The sequence below is a fragment of the Meleagris gallopavo genome, chromosome 15 (assembly GCF_905368555.1).
Source record: "Meleagris gallopavo chromosome 15, MGAL_WU_HG_1.1, whole genome shotgun sequence".
Classification (NCBI taxonomy): domain Eukaryota; kingdom Metazoa; phylum Chordata; class Aves; order Galliformes; family Phasianidae; genus Meleagris; species Meleagris gallopavo.
The window spans coordinates 15,276,282-15,299,403 of NC_139418.1; the positions used below are offsets into that span (position 1 = coordinate 15,276,282).

Sequence of the window (23,122 nt, forward strand, 5' to 3'; positions counted from 1 at the left end):
CTACAATAAAAAAAAAAAAAAACAACACCCAAAGAGTAGAACATTATATGAAGATATGGGATTACCTACAGTAAAATTAATCACTGCCCTGAAGACAGGCTGAATTCCATCCATCAGTATCACTGGCTTAAGACCCTGTTGGACAGCAGGGTTCCATACAGTGGAGCACAGCACCAACATGGGCTTATGAGAGTAACAAACCCCAAAGTAGGATAAATAGTAATGCTGAATGACAAGGGACAAAAAAATGCCATTGACAAATTCCAAGTCAACTGGAACTGGCTTTCCTCAGAGTGCCCTCTCTTTATGAATCACTAAAAGGAAAGTTTTAGCTGAAAGTGGAATTTATACTTGCTACTGCATGCTATTTATCTTGACTGATCAAATACGGTACTGTACTTTCATTGAAAGAAAGGACTGACGGAGTGGAGTGAGTTCTTCCAATTAATTTTATTGAGTAGCCAAATCTGATAAATTAGCACAGATAAAATAAGCATTTGCATGTGTTACAAATGACTTTTTACAGGAATAAAAGAGTGAAAATTACAAACTGTAAAAAGGAGGACAAGAAAATCCTGTCTCAAATTCAGAAGGGGGAAGATTTATCATTTCATACTGAAGTTCAGATGTCCAAGTTCAGAAAGGAAAGATTTAATAATACAATATTATACACTACTTTACAAAATTAAATTTACTATAAGGATGACATCCATAATAGTAAACAGAAGCTTAAAATCACATTTAATGGTCCCTTATTTAACAGCCATTTTGCATCTTTTATTAAATACTGTTAAGAAATTAAATCTAAATAAAAGTGAATCATTCTAGTTATTGCAAAATGATCTATGTGGACTTAAACTCAAATATATTAAATTAAAAACAATAATGAAAGCAAAGTAAAATGGATGGTAACAACGTTGGCTGAACACTAATGTGTCAAATACAGAAATAAAAGCTTAAAAAAATTCCTCAACTAGAAAAATAGAGTACATTTGCAGTGGTAGAGTTTGATGAGATCTAAGAACCAGAGCCACTCTTGCCTGTTTTTACAGTTCAGTGTCCTCATTTTTCAATGGTAGGTAGAAGCGACACATCATGGATAGCTGCATTCATCTGTCCTCTGTCAACCTTACAGCACAGCAGGCTTTTCCCACTGCAAGGGAATAAACTTACAAAGTTCAATACAGAATTTCTTCCAAGGTGAAAATCCAAGGTGAAAAAGACATGTTCTGCTCCAAGGGGGTTCATCTGAGCCTTGTTTATATGTTTTGTCTTGTGAAACTTAGGGACCCTAAAAGTTAATTGCCATAGACTGACATCCTTAGCTGTTAGTCTGGTATACATAGAACAATGAAGTAATCTCCAACATTTATTAAAAAAAAAAAAAGGGGCTAAAATACAGTCATCATAAGAAGCAGATTTGGGGTGGGCTGTTAGATGCAATGACAATTTTCAGCATTCTGAGTGATAATATACCCAAAATACAGGTTTTAAGTGATAACCTATGCAAGTGCATAGCTTCCATTTAAATTAAGAGACATTTTTCTCTGGGAAAATATCCAACTGTCCCAATTTTAAAAACCTGATGCATTATGTCTAGAAACTGTGCAATTTTTTAAAAAGCTGTTCAAGTAAATATACTCCTGTTTGCCACAGAGACAGCAGACAGGGAAACTTAGATAGGTTCTATTATAGTATTTTCATTCAATTTCAGGCATTGTTCTGAACTTCACCTTCTCATGCTCAAGCAGAAAGACAGTTTCTCCAAAGAAACTCTTCCCCTGAAGTAAGGCAACTCCTGACAATCAAGTGTAGCTACAGCCTGCAATGGTAGCAAATGATTAACCTCTGATGTCCTCTCACATTCGTATCACAAGGTGTAAGCTAACTAGACCAGTCACAGTACATGCTTGACCTCTTATTTATAAATATTTTACCTTTTCATGTTACTTGCCCCAGAAAGATTTTGCAAGATCTTTACGTATATCATTTGATAAAAAGATTTTTCCATAAGAATATCTTCCATTTGTCACATCCCTCTCTTTACATCATAGATGTACAGATACAGTAGCGTAAATACTCTTTATGTTGCTATCAGAGATCTCCAAAGGAGTTAATATGCTTTTATAAAATGAATTTTTTTATATATATATAAATTTTCACTTAAAGTCCGATGTCAGCTTCCACCTGTAGCTCTGGCAGGGATCTGAGAGTACATTTAAAGCTTTCATTTGGTGCATGCTGGCTTTGGATCAAGGCTCATTAAGCAGCTGCAGTAAAGAAATTTTGGAAACTTCAAGTGTGTCTCAAACAGTAAGCACATCTTAAAATACAATGCTTTTGTCTTTGGAAAAAATTATTTTCCAATTTTAGTGTCAGAATGTCGAATGTGATCTCAAAACATTGTGTTCTAAGTGCCATCATACAAGCATTTCAGAAGCACACTAAATTTTGGGGGCCTGACATTCAGTTGATGTAAACAGGAGCACAATGTATATTAAATAAAAAGTCAGAGATAACTTTACTTGACCTTCCACTCCCACACCATTCAGTAACTGAAAGTAAAACTATTCATTTTACTAAAGAAAAACAAAGCTACGTAAATCTACTTCTGCTGCTCACTCAGTCACTGACTTTAATGCATCTCATATGAGGAGGGCTTGCCCCTCCATGGTTGTTTTCTTAAATTTGAATACTGACTTGCTAAAAGCTTTCATAAATTAAGCCATCTTGTCTAGGTTAGGCTTACCTTGAGTCCTATCAGCCATAATCCATTCCAAACACTGGATTCTAAGTTTAATAAAGTATTTGTTCGTTTCACAATGAACAGTTGCTTCATTGCTACTTTAAGCATTTCTAAGCTGAACACAGAGACGCTCTGTCTGTGATCACTGGATGCACTTACAGAGAATTTCCCTGCAAATCATGATCAGTTTTGTGAGGTTTTATATCTAGCAGCAAAAAAAAAAAAAAGCAAAGAGTTACAGAAATATACATTTTGAACAACAAAGAACTCTTTATTTTACAAAATGTCTTTCACCTTTTCAGTATTGCCTTTGTGGATGTACTTCATGCTGCAACTACTTACAGTAAAAACATGATTTGCAGCAAATTAAAGGTGCTCAACCAGTTCTGATAGTTTGATTTTTAAGGTACAATATGTAGTTGCACATTTGATTCTCAGATGTGGTCCTTTATTTGCTTTAGTTCGTTGAAATCACAGTGAGAACCTCTCATCGACTGCCTCAGGCCACAGATTTCATGAAGATATTACAAGCACAAGTGTCCTTACTGCAAAAATCTTTCCTTTAAGCAAGCCAAAGGCTAGTGTTTCATTTATTTACTTGCTGCTGTATGTGAAGGAGGAACTCATAGTACGATAAGGCTGATTCAGTTCTGTCTTCAATCATATTCTGCAGAAAACTTGATTTCAATGGGCTGTCATCCCTTCAAAATAAAAATAAGCGTTTGAGTAAAATAAACATTCACCAAAATCTTCAGTGCAACACATTCAGAACATTACAGATCAAGTACAAGATATTTCCAGAGCTTAAGAACATATAAAAGTATGAAAGATCTCAAGTAGCCCTCATGAATAACCCCAACAAATACACTTAACAGAATTCACTTCGTTCATCTGACAAACTCAAGATTTGTCTATGACATTTTGTCTTTCTTAATCTGCAGAAATTCTAAATCAAAGACAACTCACACCAAGTCATACCTGCTGTCAAGGTTGTTCAGCACAGCATTTAACACTGATAAAACTTGCATTAAGAAAGTGCAGTACACAATATCCAACTAAGTATAGTAAAAGGTCCCAAAGATTCTTAAAAACACTTACTTTATTACATATAGTATAGGAAAGAAAGGTCTCTGTTCTCGCAGCCAAGAAATAAAAGCTATTGTTCTGATGGATTCTGCAGTTTCAAGCTCTGGGAGATGAGTCTAAGATGTAAAGAGTACCATTAATACATTCACAATATTTTTCAGGGAAGCAGCAAATGGAACACTTAAAATAGCCCAACTCTACCCCCTAATCATGCACATAGAAGCCCCACACACGTTGTGATTAACAGTTTTACTCTTATCTCTTTAGAAAGGGCTTGAAACAGTCAAGGACACAGAAACTACACCTGCAATTGACTACAAGAATGTTATGACTGAGTGATTGTCAGTAGTTGTTTTACTGCAGGGAGAACAATTTTCCACTAAACCTCTGAATCTGATATTTCCAAACATTTGTAGTAGGTTGAGTTCTGATAAACTTCATCACTGCTAACCTGTACTTAATGTCATTACATGGGAAGATTTAGATTAAATTTTTTGTCTGGAGAAACTCCAGGAGCCAACAAATTATTTTTTTTTCGTGGATCCAGATTTATAGTGACTACTAACTGGAGCAGTTATATTTGAATACAGCATTCTAATGCCCATGCAGATAGTATAGTTGTGCACTGCACAACTAGCATACAACAAAGCTAGCACATACCATGTTCTGTGGTATTGACCCATAATTTGGAACTCCAAGGACTTGGCTGATAAAGCTCTGTCCACAGTTCTTCCCAATCCACAGAAACATCACCTGAAAGGTAAACAGCAATAACAATCTGATGTGAAACTACACCTCAGCAGCCTTCTACACATTTTGAATTCTCAGCAAGAACAGTGAGTTAATATAAATTGGAATACTACATAAAATCAGCACCACCACACAACTTACAGAGCCAGCATCCATAAGGTAGGCACCTTCCCTACTCAATTTCTCCACTGATAGCTGGAGAATGGGTGGCTGAGGTATAGTTCTGTCGTTGATGTTGAGAGCTCCCTAAAAAGAAAAAACACAATTCATTATCTTGATGCACTGACACAGGCACAAGAGCAGAAGGTTAAGTAAGAAAAGGATATATTATACTGAATTGTGAAGTTAGACTGCATAGTTCCAGTCACATTTCAAGTACACAATTTACTACTAAACTTAATATTTTGAGGTTCTCTTCATGTTTATCTTAATCAGTTCTACGTGCAACAACTGGGAAGATGTGAAACATTGCATTTGAGCTATGTAGCTTAAATGTGGAGGACATGAACAGAATTTTCTTTCAACTTCACATAATTCAAACCTATGGGACCAGCACAAACAGGCTATGTAATGATGCAAGTGCTCACCTCATCTGTGAGATTATCAACTCTGTACAAACTGGGGTGTGTCATAAGCATGAGGTAAACAAGAGGCTGGTTTTTCACTTGACACATGTTAAAGATGCGTTCATCTAGACGTGCATTTGTCCCAGTTTGAAATGCTTTCTGCAAACAATCAGACATTTGACCATTAAAGACCATAACAGACTCCAAGACAAAGAAATACATTCACCACCTGTCAGAGTATGCATTATCAACTCAGGCCTAAGAGACAAACAGGCTTCATTCTACATTAATCTTTCTAGTCAACAAGTTCTGGGGGAGCAGATAAATTGAACTTTTATCTTGAGAGAATTTTATTTGTACAAGAATACTGACAGTCTCCAAGATCTCAGTATTCTAACAAATATCAGAAAGACTGGTTTTATTAAGCAACCCAAGTCAATCAACTTCTCAATTCTGAGTCCTATGAAAATGTTGGAAGACAGATGCTATTTTGTACATCTATGACATGCTCTTTTACTTCAGGTTGACATGCCAAGCACAGGCCAATTATCCTCTTCTGGCATAGCTTCCTTTTATCTCTTACCTGTTTTAAGAGTGCCAGTACATAAAGTGGGAAGAGCCGTAGCGAACTGGGAGCCATGAGACCAGGCTGCTGAATGCTCAGCACTGATGAACGGTAAGCAGACAAAGAATCTATCACAGCGTTGACCAAGGCATCTCGAGCATCACTCAAAGTAGCAGAAACGGATCGATCCACAGCTTAAAAAAAAAAGTTATTTGTTTAAAATATTTTCCACCTTGATGACAATACACCAGACTACGCCCAGGTGATTACATACAACTGTGCTGATACTTCACTTGAGCCAAGCATTTAAAACAGAGAGAATCACTCCTTTTACTACTATTATCCAGAGGATTACTGCTGAAAGCTTTAGGGATATCACCCATACACACCCAAATAAGCTCTTATCGTGCTTACCCATATTGGCTAACAGCCCAGTGATAGCTTGTACATCTGCCCCCAGGTAGACATCACTCAGTGTTGTTACAACAGGTAAGCACATAGTGTGGACACGAATTCTCCTCTCACCTGTAAGAAAATTTAAAAACTAAAGAGTCCAAACACTCCAAAAACGTCTAATTACTTTAAGAAACAGAGAAGTGCTACTACTTATTCAGTAACTTTTACACACTTACATAACTGAATCACTTGGATGATTTCCCCATTAACACTACCAGCTGATCTGTGTTCAACCAAACAGGCAGAAAAACCCTAAGACTCAATTTTGTTTATCATACAAACAGTGAAAGAGATTGTTTTCAGCAGCTTTTATAAACTGTTAGTTCTCAGTTTCTAGTTTCTACCTAGTCACAAACCAGGGTAGGTCCCTCCAAAAACTTTTTGGTCTGGAAGAAGCAGTAACACCAACATGCAAAACATATCACAACTGTGATGTTGACATAGATAAAATACCTTAAGTTACTGCAACTGAATTACAGCTTATAACTAACCAAAATGACTTAACTGAATATTGTATCTGAATGTAAGGAGTTTCAGCTCACAAAATATAGATATCTTACCTTTGCTAGATGTGTACAGGAGAGCTGACTGAAAAGAAACAACCTGCATATCAGTAAGACTTTCTTCTACTGACATTTGCACAGCATAACCTGCATCTGGGTTTACATTGGGTAATGACAACAAGTCTGTGGATCGCACAAAGAAGTTCCCATGGAAGGTGTGAATGGAAAGACCTAAAAAGATAAGCATTAGGTTGGATCAATTTTATTTATAGTCAGATGTGAAATACAGACACCACTCACAAATACAACATCACTGTTAGATGGCTCTTAAATAACCATTTAAGTTTATCTTAGGTCAAAATAGCAATCAATCATTCCCAAACAACAGTGAATACTGCCTGCTCCTCCCTCCACCCTCCTTTTGCTCCTCCCTCCAAATAAACACATACAAACCTTTGGTGCATCTTATCCTCATGACAGCTTCAAATCCAATCTTCCTAGTTAAATATCTTTTCAATTCCTTCTGCAATTTCTCCACCTGGACAGGGTTGTGTTTATGATGATAAGATTGGTAGTAATAGACACTACCTGCAGAATATCTTGATATACAACCTGAAACAAAAGGATACAGTGTCAGAGCATCTACAGCTGCTGCTATGTTTTTAAATATACCAGAGGAATGTGATATTTCCTTTAATTACTACACTGTTCACATGTGAAAAACTTTTGTTACATAGTCAGCAACACGCACACAGAGAGATTCAACAATACATTCCATTATGTATATAGGCATGGCCTGAAATTACAGGTACTCTGTCACTTCAAAGTTTGGTTACACGGAGAAAAAAAATATTAAAAGCCTACTCTAACAGTAGTCTTACATTAGTAGTAGAAAGCAGAAAAGGAACATTTCAAACGGATCACAGAAATCCCCGACCCACTCAATAAGGGACAACATGGATGTTAAATCAGGGAAAGACTGAAATACTGCATTCTGTTCACAGTGTTCCTGCTCATCAAGGATGAATTCACATCCTGACATGCAAGACTTCAGATGCCAAATGCTAATCTTTGACAAATACACAGAATCCCCAGAGTTACCTGTCACATAACAACTTCATACAACTTACCTAGAGAAGCCAAGTCAGAATACTGTCCACTAAGAAGAAACAAATCCACTGCAACCTGTTGTCCTGAGCAGTCCAAGGCCAACTTCTTGTAAAAATCAGTTGATGGTGTCAGGTGTATGTCCTGTTAGCACAAGGGAGTATTGCAAGTATTACAAAAGGAAATACGATCAATATATTTATTGCTTATTTTCAGGGGCACTAATAATGGATCCTTTATCACTATTTCAGTAACATCTTCAAAAACAGGCAATTCAAGAGCCATATGTACATACAGAACAGGACTATCAGCTCTCTTAATCTTTTTAGCTTTCCTAACCTTTGCAGTTGCTCTTTGGTTTGGCTCTTCTCGAGATTTCAGTGCTCCCATTCCCACAGATGGAAGCTGTGTCTGGAAGACAGAGATTCTACCTCCAGTAGGGGACATCAGTTTAAAGGCTGCCTGTAATGCAGGCCCAAGAGCACTCTGAGTTTCCAGGGACTTGGTAAACATCTGTGGCAAGCTCTTCAGTAGATCTTGAATTAGCTGCAAGTTAGAAAATAAAATTAAGACAAAAGTCTTAGGAGTTTTCTTCTTTATCAAGTTTATTTATGACTCAATAATATGTATTAATACTTCCAGTATTATAGCAGTAGATAAATCCCAGCAAAAGTGAACTATTGTCTCGTTTTAGATTGTTAAATGTTTAAAGTCAAGCAGAAGTTAGAAGACTTTCCCCACTTCAAACTTGATATGAAAACTTCAGATATTAAAGAGAACTAAAAACCATGAACTGTCAAGCATTCTCATTACATGCATGTCATTTTTCACCTAATGCAGTTCTTACCTCTTTATTTTCATTTAAATTTACTAATAGGTTTTCTGGCATTGGTATAAATACATCTGGAAGAAAAAAAGCCTGTTAGTTGTTTTTTAATGAAACAGAACAAGCTTTCCCAAATTTTATTTCCCAATCATTATCCCTATTGAAGAAACAAGCTGTATCATTGCGTAAATTCATACAAACATTAACCTTTCTCCCCTGATAAGCATACCTGTGGCTTGACTGCCACATCAGAATGACAGCTGAAAGTTTTGAAGGATAGCAAAATCTATTAAATAAAAATGCACAAGAACATTTTCACTTGTGAAAAGTGGAAAGTGTTTTGAGAATATAAGCAGAACATCACTAAACATCAGTCACTGAGAATTTATACCAATTCAGTTTTGATCATAAAAGAAATTTAGGTAGCTATACAAACAAAACTAGATGTTAGGAAGGCTGTTTGCACGTTTTATGTCACAAACAGCCACAACTTGCTCAGACATTCAGAGCTTCACAAAGAAACCTACCTCCACAGCCATTCACAGAGAGGATAATGACTGATCTACCAACACCCACCATACATATGCTTTTTTAAGAGGGCTATCAAAAGCAACAGTCATTAATACATACTAAAGCTATTACTGCATACCTTCAATATCTGAAACTATAAGCATCTGAGGCTGAGAGAGACCTTCCTGAAGACTGTAGAAATGGATTGTGCTGTCAAATGTTATGAAGCCTATTTTTGTTCTAGTGTTCCCAGGAAGCCTAAAAAAGTCAGAACATATGGTGTTCAGTAAGATGAAATTTCATTTCTGCAAGGCTTTTTTTTTTTTTTTTAAATACATTCACTGCACCTGTCTATGGATGCTAGCAAGCAGCTAGCTTAACAGCTATACTGCAAACACTTCAGTTATTTTGGAGAAAAAAACAGGAGCTTGTAGTAGAATCACCTAGTAGACATTCAAGACTTTTTTTAAAGAGAGTAATAAAAATGGATTAATAACATTTAGAAAAAGTAAAGGTTTCCAAACACAGCAATAAGTGCTTGTATTTTTTAAGTTTTAATTAAAACCTTATCCTAGAATCTAGCCTTTCAGAAGAGAAGCCATAAGAGCATGTTGTGCTAAAACAATTGTCCTCATTAACACTGGACTTCAAAAGACTTAAATTGTAGCCCCGGTTAGAAGTCCAGAATGCAATCCTTTCAGAAAAGAATGACACCTGAATAATTCTGAGTTAGCTTTCAGTATTTTCCAATGCTAGTCAAGTAGAAAGATGGATACATATCTGTATTTTAGCTTTTACAAAATACAATTGAAAAGACATCATGATTCCATGATTAATACATGTACTCCTTTCTGGGATTGACAAAGCAGATAGGAAAGACTAAGAAATGCATCTCAAGGTTGCTTTATATACTGGTGCAGCTGTGACAGGAACACAAACACAAGAAACTGCTGGGCAGAAAGCAGTGCCATGTTAATGTCTATCAGGTTCCATGAGGAAAAGAGGACATTAAGGACAAAAATATTACTTACAAGTCAAGATTGTCCAACAAGGTCTTGCAGACTGTATTCAAGTATCCTGTCTCTATTGCATTATGAGAGACATCAAATACAAAGAGGTACACAGGTGGCTGAGGTGGACGTAACTAAACAAAGAAAATATTACCTTTAATTTTCAAGGTGATTTTTATTAGATTGTGACAATTCCACTGCAACTACAAATGATGCCAAAACTTCTAAATACATTTCACTTATTTGGTAACTCTGTAGTTGTTGTTTCCTCTCAAAATGCCCACAAACACCTACATATTCTAAACAGAGAACACTAAGATCTTAAATGTTTATAAATGACAACCTATTTGAAGTAACACCCAAGGCTTCTTAGATGTACTTCAAGAAGCAGTAGCTACTATACTGAAATGGAAAGCATCCTCTGTAAAGAGGATTTTTTTCTCCTGACTTCCCTGTGGAAATAAAACAAAGGGAGAGAATAAGTAAAATCTCACCATGTATTCAGATGGAGCCATAAATTCAATCGTAGCGTTCTGGACTTCAGGTCTTTTATGAGGTTCCCCATAAACTCTTGTCACAGGATTATACATGAATTCCTCAGGAACTGTGCAAACAAATTAATACATTACCACTCCACAACAGTATTAGTTGTGCTACAATTTAAAATGTCAACTCCTTTGAGCTTGTTGGGCAATGCTACTTGCAGGACTGGATTAGATGTGGCAGCAACTTTGTCAGCTGCAAGGGTACCATAGAAGACCACTTCAGACTCAGGGTCTTTGCTCCAGGAGAACATTCCTCATGTGCACAGAGCACAACAGATGAACCAATAGTACTGAGAGGGCCAAAAATATGACCATATCAAACGATGAGGTATGAAAGGTCAACCACAGAAGTTTAAAACAAATTTAAACCTACCATCGTTCACTCTATAGCACAAGTTGCATTTCCATCTCCTTTGGTCTAGAAAGCTGACAAAAGGATTAATGTATGTCCGGCAGGAACGACATCTCACAATAGTACTTGAAGTAACCACTGGCAATTGCTGGAAAATAAAAGCTTCCTAGTTTAAAACATCAACACTACTGCCATTCATCTATGATAACAATCTACCCTGCGGTTCCTGGCCACTCAAAGCATACTTCTGCCCATTCCTGCACCAATGCAGCACGCCTACAAGGTTCCTTAGTAATAATACTGCTCAGAACCTATCTCTAACATTTTTGGCTGCATATTCTCCCCCTTCAAGCCTCTACAGTCCTGAATTTTACACCGATGGTGTAAGATCAAGATCTACAGCAAATACAGAACAAACATCAGAAACACCACCACATCTGGCAAAATCCCTTCAGTTGTGGAAAACAGCAACATTTAGAAGATGCACTGATAAATTCAAAATATTCAGGGAGGACAGTCAAATCCCTTTAACTTTGTTAATGCTTAACTACATTACAAAAAAAAAATCAATAACTACAACTGTCACCTGACAAAATACAGCCAACTAAGAGTGGCATTTACTTATATCTTTATGTATTTACATGTGTTGCCTCTAAGCTTCTATTTTTTTCCTGAGGTTTGGGATTTTTGTTGTCGTTCGTTAAGAATTGAGGCTTGAAAGTTTAAAAATGGCAGGAGGAAAATCTCAGATAAATGACAGTGAAACAAATTTTAAATGCCAAGATTAGCCAACACAGCTGCCCTCCTTTTGCAATTCATTCTCCAAGTATAGTGATATTTCAGCATTTAAAGTTCTAAATATTTGTCATACCGATAAGTCTTTGAAGGGATGAAGCAGGAGCCCCAAAGGAAGTTTGGCTTTATTCAATAAGGCCTGAGTTTGAGGAATGTTAGTCAGAGTACAGCGGAACAGCCTACACAGAAGATAAAGGGTTATTTTCAATTACTTTCAGATGATAAAAAGATTATTTCAGTGGAACATAACATCCTTCACATTTTCCAGAGCTGATGATGGTGAACATCCGCTTCCAAATAAAATACCCTCTCCAACTCTGTCATTGTTTCATTTTAGTCCAAGCTTGACCCACAGTGTATATTTTGAACTCTTATATTATATTGTACACACACACACTTTATGCAGCACTGCTTACACTTTAGTGATTCAAATCAAAGGTTAGCCCAACAACGCTCAAAGTTGCAGCTTATCTTGATACACAAAGCAGAAAGTTGAACCCCTTTCTGAAATGGCCTTATATACTGATCTGAAGCAGCAAAGTTTAAAACTATAAACAACTGCACAGTTCTAACTTCAGAACTTGGTGGATCTCACAAAGAGCAGGTGGGCACAATACCTGTGCAAACCTGGCACAGCTTGTTTGAGAGCCATTTCTCAGAGGTGCTACTCCCTCGACCTCTCAGAAAAGGCTTGCAAAGCAGGAGTGCCTGGTTGTACATGGTTTGGTTGGTTTGCTCAGTGAGATTATTCCAACTACAAACTCTTGTTTGACATTCCATTTACTCCATCATTTTAAATGGTTGCTCTCAATACAGACGTAAGCTGTTTCTGCATTCACAAACTTCTTAATATACCTCACTCAAGTAAGTTAATTCTTATTTAAGATCTCCTCAGTCACACTCACTGCCAACTACACCGCAAAGTTTTTACATTGCACCTATTTATAGCTTCCTTGCAAGCAATATGTTTTTACTTGTATTTTCTACACAATTTCCTGGTGACACAAGCTTAGAAAATGTTCTTAGTAACAGCTAAGAACCCTGAGAGAAAGATTGTAAGGGTTATGAGATGCTTGTTACAGATCTGAAGATAGAGTTACTTGAAACATGTCCTAGACAAAAACAGAAATAGCAGGCCATTAACATTCTGGTGTCTGCACCAGAAAAGGGTCAGCTCTGCCAACTGCCTCAATCTTGAATCCAGAGAAAGGAATACAAGTCAATGAAATTTGACAAATAGTAATGAGGCGTTCCACAGATACAACTACCTAATGAATCCCATAAAATTATCTTTATATTTCCAATGAAAAGCAATAGCAATTGGATACACATACTTCCAAAAGACCTGCAGTAGAACACAACTAGTTAATTAATGCTATGTTACTCATTCGAGCACCATATTTTGACAGTCTCTTAAGGTCTTAGAAAAATCATTTGGGAGATGTTTGCTAAAAAACCATATATATCTTTTCTCTAACTCAAAAGTAGCAGCTTACAAAGAAACCCCAGTTTTCGATACCACATCCAAGGGAACCAATGGGTTATACTATGACACAAGAAATTAAAGGGACAGTTTGAAGACTACAATGTCAACAGCTAAAAACCAGTTATGAATGAACTTAAAAGTGTAATAAATACATTCTACGTTGTTCCCTCACTTCAGAACTTTAACCACTTACCACCTTTATCTTAACAGAGTGAAGCCTATTTTCAATCTTTTACGACTCACAAAGTTAAAAAAAAATTTAGTAAAGTTACATTTACAACTAGTAATTTATTTCTTTCAATGAGTTAAAGCAAATGGATAATCTTACTCTGGGTTGCAGTTGAGCTTCTGGATGTCTTCATGCAAGTTTGGGACAGGAGCCTGGAGAAGGGTTGTAGGAAGAATATTTCTTTCTTGAAGAAGATTCACAGGTCTTAATCCCTCTTGTTGTAAACTCAGGCTACCCATAGATGCATTTAAGTGATTAGTGCCTAGGGGAGGCTAAAGTCAAAATTTCGTAAGTTAACGCTGATTATTTGGATGAACCAGTCCACTTAAAAAGCAAACATTTTCCTTTCAAATTTTGTGTTTACTGTCATTGTATTATGTTTAGAAATGCTACTTGCTGCTTAGGTTTGTAACACAACAGAGGTTAAAATTATCATACGCCTACCACAGAACTCTCAAATACAGAGGCCAAGCTGGCAAAAGTATTGGTCAGTTTGGTTTGAAAGCACAGGAAAAACACTTCAGCTAGCAATACTGACATGAGGAATTAAAAATATGCCTATAGGACATTTTAGAAAACCAATAATTTTTGAAGACTGATGTTCTAAGCAGATATAAGAATAAGACACTTCAGAAAGAGCTGGCATCATTTTTCTAGACTGCTATCAAAGCAACAAAAAAAAGCATAAATTTCTGACTATGTCTATCATCTTGAGCAAACTGCACACCAATCAGTGAACCATAACCCCACAGAGAGACAACACAGATCACTACACTTTTCTTTATTCTTTACTCAAATGAATTGGCTTAGTAACACAAAACAAACAAAACAAGAACTTCACCTGGTGGAAATGTTTTGATCCATCTGGATACTGCAAAGCAGATGCTTGCATTCCTGGTGCTCCGGGTGGAGAAGTATTTTGGTAGCCTGGCGGCAATGCAGGATAAGAATAGCCAACATTTCTATTCATCTTAAGATTTGCAGGAGCAGAAGGATGTGGAGTTGCTAGAAGCAGAAAAGACATACCTAAAGTGAACTGTTGAACTGCAAGTTGGTCAACTCGTTATCAAAGAAGGACTTTTTTTTTGTTGTTTAATTTCTAAGTGTAAATCATTGACAAGTGTCATCAATTTTGCAAGATATTAACTGCTTTATAATTCTTACATGTCAATATCAAACTAACTGTCAATGCCTCAAGTAATCACACTTGAAACACACAGTTTCAAGTCAGACATTAGATAAAGTAGACATTTGTGCCTACACACCTAAACTTCCATCTTTTCCAAACAATTATTTTCTTAAACAAATTACTTAATGGCAAAGATTTTTAATTCCCAAACCTTACCCATGAGGCCACCTCCTTCTATTGCATCATAGCTGTTTTGGACCGCAGACCCATCGCCAGCAGAAGATGTAGCATCACCTATTAAGGAGGAGTCCAAGTAAAAATTAACAAGTTGCAAACAAGTTGAAACAAGGTAAGTGAGATGCAATTCTCTTTGCTGAATGTATATGTAGATTAGCAGTTTTGATCTACATTTGACTCAGGGCAAAACTTCATTAAGTGTACCTCTTGCCCTATTTCTCACATGCACTTCCCCTGTTGATATGACCTCAAAGGACATTCACAAAAACCTACAAGCTTTCTCAGGGAAAACATGTAAAGGTCTACATGTCTGGTTGAACGATCTACTAAGATTACATTAGGTATTCTTCATAAATTCCAAGCTAATAGGCAGTAAAGTGTCAGGGCGCTTCTCATTCTCATCAGAGGAAGGCTCTGTATGTTGGCTGCAATTCACAAAGACTCTTGGAATTTAGGTACCAAGTTCCCTGACTACCTTTTCCACTGATAGCACATGGAAACATCAAACTCCCTTCACTTTTATGCTTAGTCCAGTACTGTTTACAAACCATCAGCAGTTCTGATATGGTCACACAAATTTCACTTGAGATAAAAACCTTGAAATTGAGAGTGCTCCCAAAGGACAACTGGGTTGTCACCAACTAACTAGACCAAGCTGTGCTGAGCACCACACAGCCTGACCTTGAACACCTGCAAGGACCAGGCACAGCTGCCAAATCCAACAAAAGAGCAAATTGTTTCTTACCTTCTTGATTTGTAGCTGAATGTAGCAGAGATTGTGTATTAGGTGCTCCTGCTGTCACTGTGGATGGCCTAATTAGAGGTGGACCACCAACGGGAGGAGGTCCCAAAGGTGGCCTCGAGGGAGGGTGGAGAGGTGTTAAAGGCTGAGTCACTGGTGGAGGTACAGATCCTGTAAACAGATTAATTTTTAGTTTAACCCAACTGAAGACAACAGAAGACTCTTCTTAAGAAAACACACAGATTGAACTCTAGATACATCTCTTATTAAGATGATACGCAGCATGAAATACAAATCCTAACATGCATACAGGTTTTAAAACTTCAGATTGTTTCTGCCATGCTCTTGATAAACTGTGTTCCTGTAGCTGTTAACCACGATCCTTTCAGTTTTTGGGTCTCTGTTTTGTTATTTTTTTTCCTCCTCTCCCCACAATTCTTGGTAAGAATTTTAAGAGGTACAGAAAGCACCGTGATTTCTATTACAAAGTCTGGACATCACAAATTTTAGTACATCCCAAATTAGACAGCATATAACAAACTAGACGTGTCTAAAGCAGATTGCTTCTGACAGGAAGCTCACCTTCCACTTCAATAACCTGATGCAAAATAGCAACGTACAGATTCTGTGTCTGGAAGAGGCTGCCAAAGGCTGGGCACGCAGGCAGGCAGCTGGCAGATCTTTGTTTGAAGGATGAGCATAATCAGCAGAATGAGATAAACTCATTTCAAAAGTGAGCACTGTTCCACAGAAACACTACCAGGGAAATTGCTCAGGAAGATTCACCATTCAAAGGAGATAAGAATTCTCTCTCATAAGCCATTTTCCAAGATTTCTCATCGCTTACCATTTTCAGCAGTAACTCTGAAGTATTATTTCAATAAACTGTCATACAATTAGCTAGGCATATATCAAGAAACCAACATCAACATTTAATGAAGCTAAAAAGTAGTTCATAAGATTTGCTTTAACGCGTAAAATATTTCTACGCTTGGTTCCTGTTGTCATGCTCAGAAAGCTGATTAAAAATATTCTGTAATAGCAAACAACAGTTTGGCAAAGTGAAAATTGAGTTTTAAGGTGGGTTTGCCACAACACTTACAAGCTACATTAAGAAGTTACTTAATATTATCAAAACTTTACAGCCCAAAACACAAGAGGATAAAACAGAAGGCAGGCTGCAAAAGGACTAGCTTTTTGTATCTTGCACTTTCAGAATTCTTTCTGAAGAGTGACAATTCTTATCCAATTGTAAAACCTGAAGTTGGGATGAAGTTTTTCTTTCAACTGGCCTTGATTTCAGCAACACAGAATGCTTCCCAGTTTTCTTCCCAGGCTGTGATCAAGTTGGTTGTCTCATCCTTACTGAGGCCATTCTGAGAACTTCCAGAATCAGTCCATGAACAGAAAAGCTAGTGAGGTTTTAAACTGCAGAAAACCACACTAAATGCAACCAATTTTCATCTGGGAAGTCCATAAGCCCTCATGTGACTGAAGCACACAAGTGCTCCAACACTCCAAGGAAAAAAACAAAGGCAAAGAAACAGCCTTACCCACACACAGCTTCCCGAAACAGAAATTACCTGCTTCAGCCACTCAAGCAAAACGCAACTTTTGCACAAAGAACTTCTATTTCTCATCTAAAGAACCCACCCCAGTATTATGACATGCATTTTTTCAAGTATTTGTTTTGACAACCCAAGCAAAAGGCTACTACAGAGTGAATTTTATTATTAACGTCATTTTTAAAAAAGGGCACAGAGGTGGACGCTGGCAGTCAATTAAAGAACATCAAAAAGTTATGATTACCTGGCTTCATATAGCTGTTCTGAAGCGAAGGACCTCCTGGAGAAGCAGCATACTGATAACTTCCTGGAGGATTTCCTGATAGCAGCGGCGGTGGCTGAGCAGGCCCTGTCCCTGCCACAGGAGCTGAATGGCTTGGTTGAGCTGCAGCTGGGTGGCTCACAGGAGCCTGGCTGTACTGCCAGTTGGGATGCATTGGCGGGCTAGCTGCAGGAGGAAAGCCACCAGGAGACGATACAGCAGCTGAGTTTTGCAATGCTGGTGGCAGCACTTGTGGTACAGGACCTGTTTGTTGCACCGGTGACCCAGACAGAGGTGCTGCTGGTGGTCTATTGAGAGTCTGCCCAGGTCCTTGATAACTGTTGAACTGAGAAACATTCTGAGAGCCACTGTAGTTATACTGTCCAGAAGATGGATGTGGAGGAACTTTTGACGGCGTCTGATGTGAGTATGGTCCTGGAACTGATGGGCTATATCCCTGGGCATCTGATGAATGCATCATTTGATTTTGAACAGGACCTAGAAGGAAAAAATCTTTCAGAAGTCTGCGGTGCATATGGCTTCTGAAAATAAGACGTGACTCTGGAATTTTCCTTCCTTGGATTCTTATTAGTCCCCAGGCCATAAAAGAGACAAGTAATAACACAAAGGACACGATTCTGATAGCATTTTGTTATCAACAGTTGTAATTTTTTTTTTTTTTTTTTTTTTTTACAGTAACTTCACAACCGTGCAGCTCACAAAGCAAGTGGCTGAACAAAATCCACGCTCTTTGCAATTCACACAGGGCTATTGCCACCTTCAGAAGCACTCAGAAGGCCATCAGCCACAGAGGCACGTGTTTGCACACAGCTGGCAGGGGCACAAGGGAGCAGTGGCAGCAGAACCTGTCCTTACATCCAGTTTAAGGACTGGCACTGACTTAAACCTCATCTTATAGCAAAGATGCAAACAGGTTCAGCTCAAGTCCCCATGCTGTTTCTCAAGTGACAGAGAAAATCTACAAAAGGTTCTGCAGCTAATTTTAGTAAGAGAGCTTCTCATGCATATACAGCTCACATAACCAACTGGTCAGGAACCTGGAGTGAAGGATAATTTATCATAAAATTATTCACCCATCAAGAAAATAAAATTTGATGGGTTAACGGTGCTTCTTATCTACTGGGTGCTACAGCTGAACTAAGCTGTAATCTTTTCCATTTTTTCTTGAAGTGATCAACTCAAAACAGCAAACAGCACCAGCAGAGCATCATCAGATTTGTCTAACGCAGGAACACAGACAGTACTGAGCTTTCCAGTGCAGTAAGAGCTCCATCAAGAAGGATGCTACTGCAGGTTGTTCATACTGCTGCCACAAAAACAACATTCAGAGGGCAGCATTTCAAGCAAAATCCTTCCAGTAGAACACGCTAGATAACCCATGCCACAGCTAGACACAACATACACACACAGCAAGCACTTTCCAAGGCTGTATCATTTATGTTAGCCAGCCACCCTGCTGCACTCCACCCCCAAGCACAGTCTGAATGTTAGAGACAATCCATGTACACAATTATATGCATGAAATCTGAAGAGATCCTCACTGTAATTTTGGTGTACAATTCTTCTTTGCTATCCTGTACTATTCCCCAGATTTCCAGAATTATTTTTTGGGGAAAAAAAAAAAAAAGAGCCCAGAAAAATAAAAGTACTTAACTTCTAGACCAGAAACCACTGCAAGATTCAGCAGACGTTTTCAAAAGCATGCTATAAAGATGAGCACGTAGACATATTTTGCATACAGGTACTGGAAACAGCTGCCACCAGCTGAAATCACAGAGTTTCATTTAATGTCAAAATAACAGCTGGTTTCTTAGCTGTCTTTGCTTACCAAAACTTTCCAGTTACATTTTAAGAGCGGAAGAAGTTCACATTTCCAAGTTGAAATAACTTTGAACTCAGGCACACATGACAGTTAAATAAGCTAAACACAGAACACAGGGAAATATCTGAGTTAGGACAAACACTGCGACTGCCATGCAACTCATCATTCCCTAGAAAGCCCCAGGGTACAGTTCAGAGACAGCTGTCACCTCCCTGAACACTGCATCTCCATGCTAACTGCATAGCCAGGGTTCTACTACAGCACTGGTGACCTCACCCTCACTCTGCCTGTTGTTTGTGCATGAACAGCACATACATATTATTCTCCAGCCATTAGTCTCAATACGCTATCTGCCACTCAGTTAGGAAATCCAGTTATAGCTCACTGGCCTTGCGAATGCTGCTCATAAATTTTATTAATTATTAATGCTTTAAAAACAATGGTGCCCAAACAAAAAGCTTGCAAATATAAGAATTTGCACAGTTATGACTCACCTTTGAAAATTACCCTGCAGCATATCAGATGGGTTTTCAAAAACTGATTTACAAAATGAATTGTAAATTTAACTTGCTAGCTGTACAAATGACTAAGGTTTCTTATGTAATGCCAGGCCCCTAATTATATCACATGTATATTGTGATAACATTGCAGTATGTTGTATAAAAGATACAGAACAAATACTAATTAATTTTATAGCTTGATTATTCACCTTAGGCCATAACTCTGTAGCCTGGTCAGGAATCAAGAGAACTTAGCTCTGTTTTTCCTGTTTGAGGGATAAGATTGAGGATAAAGCAATGACAGTGAGGTGAAACCCAAAATCAAATGACCTGATCTTTCTGAGGCACTTAGTGATCAATTAGATTTTGGAAGCAGAATTCTAAATTTCAACTTCTGTTTTCACTTTCTGAAGTCAGAAGTGCAAAGAAAAGCCTCAATAACCTACAGTGGAATTCCCCCATAGGCTGCTGCTTCTTTCCTGCACTGCTCCATGAAGCAACAAGGAGATCAGTGTGAACTGAAGATCTAAATCACAACAGCAGAGCCACCAACACTTAGAAGAGGTAGTAACACAAGAGAGGTCTCCTACCTAACAGTGGAAGACAACTCTATGCACACAAGATCATAAGATATTTCAAAGAGATCAGGAACAGCACAGAAACATGTGATAGCTGCTCAGAGGTTTTGTAAAAGCAAAGAATGAGCACAGAAGGCTATGGGAGCCATATTCTCTGCTATACAGAACCTCAGTGTCACTTCTCTCCAGGCCCACCAACGAGCACATTGCTCTCACCAGTCACAGCTTCTCCAGCCCCAGGGAGAGCAATGCTGAATACACTCAATCAAGCACCCCCACCAGCACCCCATTCCACAGGGCCTTACCCACTGCTTCCAAGAACACCGAGAGCAGGCCAAAACCAAAAGCTTCTGAAGCTCTGCGTGGCCTCAAAGCACCATGCCAGGATATCAAACTAAGACAAGCAACAGTTCCAAAAGAATTTCTCCATCTTGCTTACATTTCAGACCTATTAGCTACAGATTATTGATTTGCTTTTCAGTTAAGTGAAGAGAGAATACCAATCCTACAAAAAAAAAAACAACACAAGTGAAGTAGAGGAAGGCTGTTACTAAGCAACCTGATGCTCGCTGCTAAACCATTTCCAGGTCAGCATAGGGTGCAGCTGCTACAGTCATTCACTGTCAGGCCCAGCACGCGAGCTCTGGGAGTTACCTGCAAACAGGAAGGTGAGCAACAGGTTGAGAGGAAGAGCTGATACCCATATTTCAGTTCATCATTCTGCTGGCAGCTTTCTTTCCTCATAGACCATGGTGAATAGCATAACAGCACTCTCAGCATTCCCTAGATTGCTTTTATAGAGTGCTTTTTTCCTGAGGTAGCCTTGGATCACAGCACCTTCTCAACATATTTTACATATATATCTGTATACTGTAACTGCTGATTAATTTTATTATCCTGTGTTTGCACAACTTTAGATTTCATCTCTTTGGTTTTCATACAGCTTTAGCCTGAAATGTGTCTTTCCACTACTACTACCTTGCAAGAACTTCTACTGTGTGCTTAGCCTGACTACACATCAAATATAAAATGATGCCAACACGTAAATCATTCCACTTGTTTACTCCATTAGCTAACATTCTTTCTGTACATTCTCTGCCTAGACCATAAACTCTCCAGAACAGAGGCTCTCTTTTCAGACTTACGTATCCACGTCCCACACTGCTGACCCTATGAGCAGCTATACAGTCGTTTTTAAGATGCCTTTTCAGAAGTTATAAACACTGGGAAAGAAGAAGGGGGTGACAAGTCAAACCATTTAACTACCCAGTCATAAAGCAGGAAAATCAAAAGAGCTCATTATAACTTAATTGTCTTGATGCAGCATAACCACTAGAACACATAACTATCCAATTAAGAAATGAAATTCAGGGGATGCTGTAAGTACATACGAAATCAGAAAACACTTTCCAACAGCACAGATTTCCACACATGCAAAGCAAACAGAGACAAGGCTGCCTTTGTGCTTCCTTCTTGCTAGCTCAGAAGGTCAGCTAGCTATTTGGTATCATCTTCAGCATCTGGCTTCAAAAAGAGATATATTTTGAGTAGAAGAAAGCAGTCAAGGCTTTCCCAGATCAGGGTGTACAGAACAAGATAATATTGGCTTTACATGACAGGCAAGATAAAACACGGTGAGCGAGCAGCCGTCTGAGCTCAGCAGGGTCCTCCTCCGGGCAATAAGCAGTGCCACATGTGCAGCTCGGTTCCAAAGGGCCAGGCTCACTTGGCCGTCGCAGTGTTATCACAAGTGAGGACACAGCCTGAAGTACTGACTAACACAAACCATTTAGAACAGAACATTTGAAGCTAGAAGAGACCCACATGGATCACTAGGTCCAACCCCCGGCCCTAAACAGGACCACCAAAAAAAAACAAGCCCTATGGCTGTAAGCGTCATCCAAACGCTTCTATAACTCCAGCAGTTCGGGGCCGTGCCCATTGCCGCGGGCAGCCCGTTCCATGCCCACCTCCCTCTGCTGCAGGACCCATCCTTAACCCCCCGCCGTCCCTCCCCTCTCGCAGCTCTACGCCGTTCCCTGGGGCCCCGTCGCCGTTCCCAGACAGCAGAGCTCAGCGCTGCCCCTCCACTCCCCATGAGGAGCAGCAGACAGGCAGCACGGCACGCAGCACGTTTCACCTAGCTAAGACACAGACTTCCTTGTCAGCCCACAAGGATGTTTACGCCACTAAAAGAAGTGGGTCGCTTCGCCCCAATAACGACCCTCCGAGACGCTGCGAGCAGCGCACACCGCTCCGCACTCCCCGACCCGAGTGCGCGCCGCACCGCTGCGTGACGCGGCTCCCCCCGCCGCCAGCCCCGCTGCACAGCGCGGCCCGAGGCCTCCCCTCAGCGCGGGCGCCCGGCGCCCCGGGGACGTGGCAGCGCCAAGGGAGGCGCCGGGCACTCGAAGGCCTCGAGGCGGAAGCCGCACCCGCCTCCCCCCGCCTCGGGTTCTCTCCCAGGCGTCTCGTCCCGTCTCACCGTTGCTGTAGGGCTGCTGGCCTGCGCCGTTCTGGCTACGATAAGCGGCGGCGGGTCGGGCCGGCTGAGCCATGGCGGCGCTGAGCCGGGCCGGGCCGGGCGGGGTTGGACAGAGGCTCAGCGGAGCCGCCCGAGTGGCGGCGCCCGGCCCAGCGCTGCGAGAAGGGGCGGGGCTTCCGTACACCGGAAGTACCGGGCCGCGCACGCATGCGCACTACGTACACGTGGCACTTCCGGAAGCAGCGGCGG

At 39.4% G+C, this 23,122-nt stretch overlaps 1 protein-coding gene across 1 annotated transcript; it reads right to left on the reverse strand.

The window, feature by feature from the left end:
• Positions 1-431: 431 nt before the first annotated feature.
• SEC24A (SEC24 homolog A, COPII component) lies at positions 432-23,010 on the reverse strand. Its single transcript, XM_085236793.1, has 23 exons — positions 22,874-23,010; positions 17,450-17,965; positions 15,644-15,811; positions 14,878-14,955; positions 14,374-14,537; positions 13,632-13,804; positions 11,894-11,996; positions 11,044-11,170; positions 10,620-10,729; positions 10,147-10,259; positions 9,255-9,373; positions 8,627-8,682; positions 8,119-8,325; positions 7,803-7,923; positions 7,126-7,284; positions 6,730-6,903; positions 6,128-6,238; positions 5,732-5,907; positions 5,170-5,307; positions 4,724-4,828; positions 4,493-4,585; positions 3,845-3,948; positions 432-3,447 (listed from the first exon to the last, which is right to left on the reverse strand). Exons 1-23 carry the CDS (start codon positions 22,944-22,946, stop codon positions 3,333-3,335), a joined length of 3,303 nt encoding a protein of 1,100 aa, XP_085092919.1. The 5' UTR covers positions 22,947-23,010; the 3' UTR covers positions 432-3,332.
• Between the last annotated feature and the right edge of the window lie 112 nt (positions 23,011-23,122).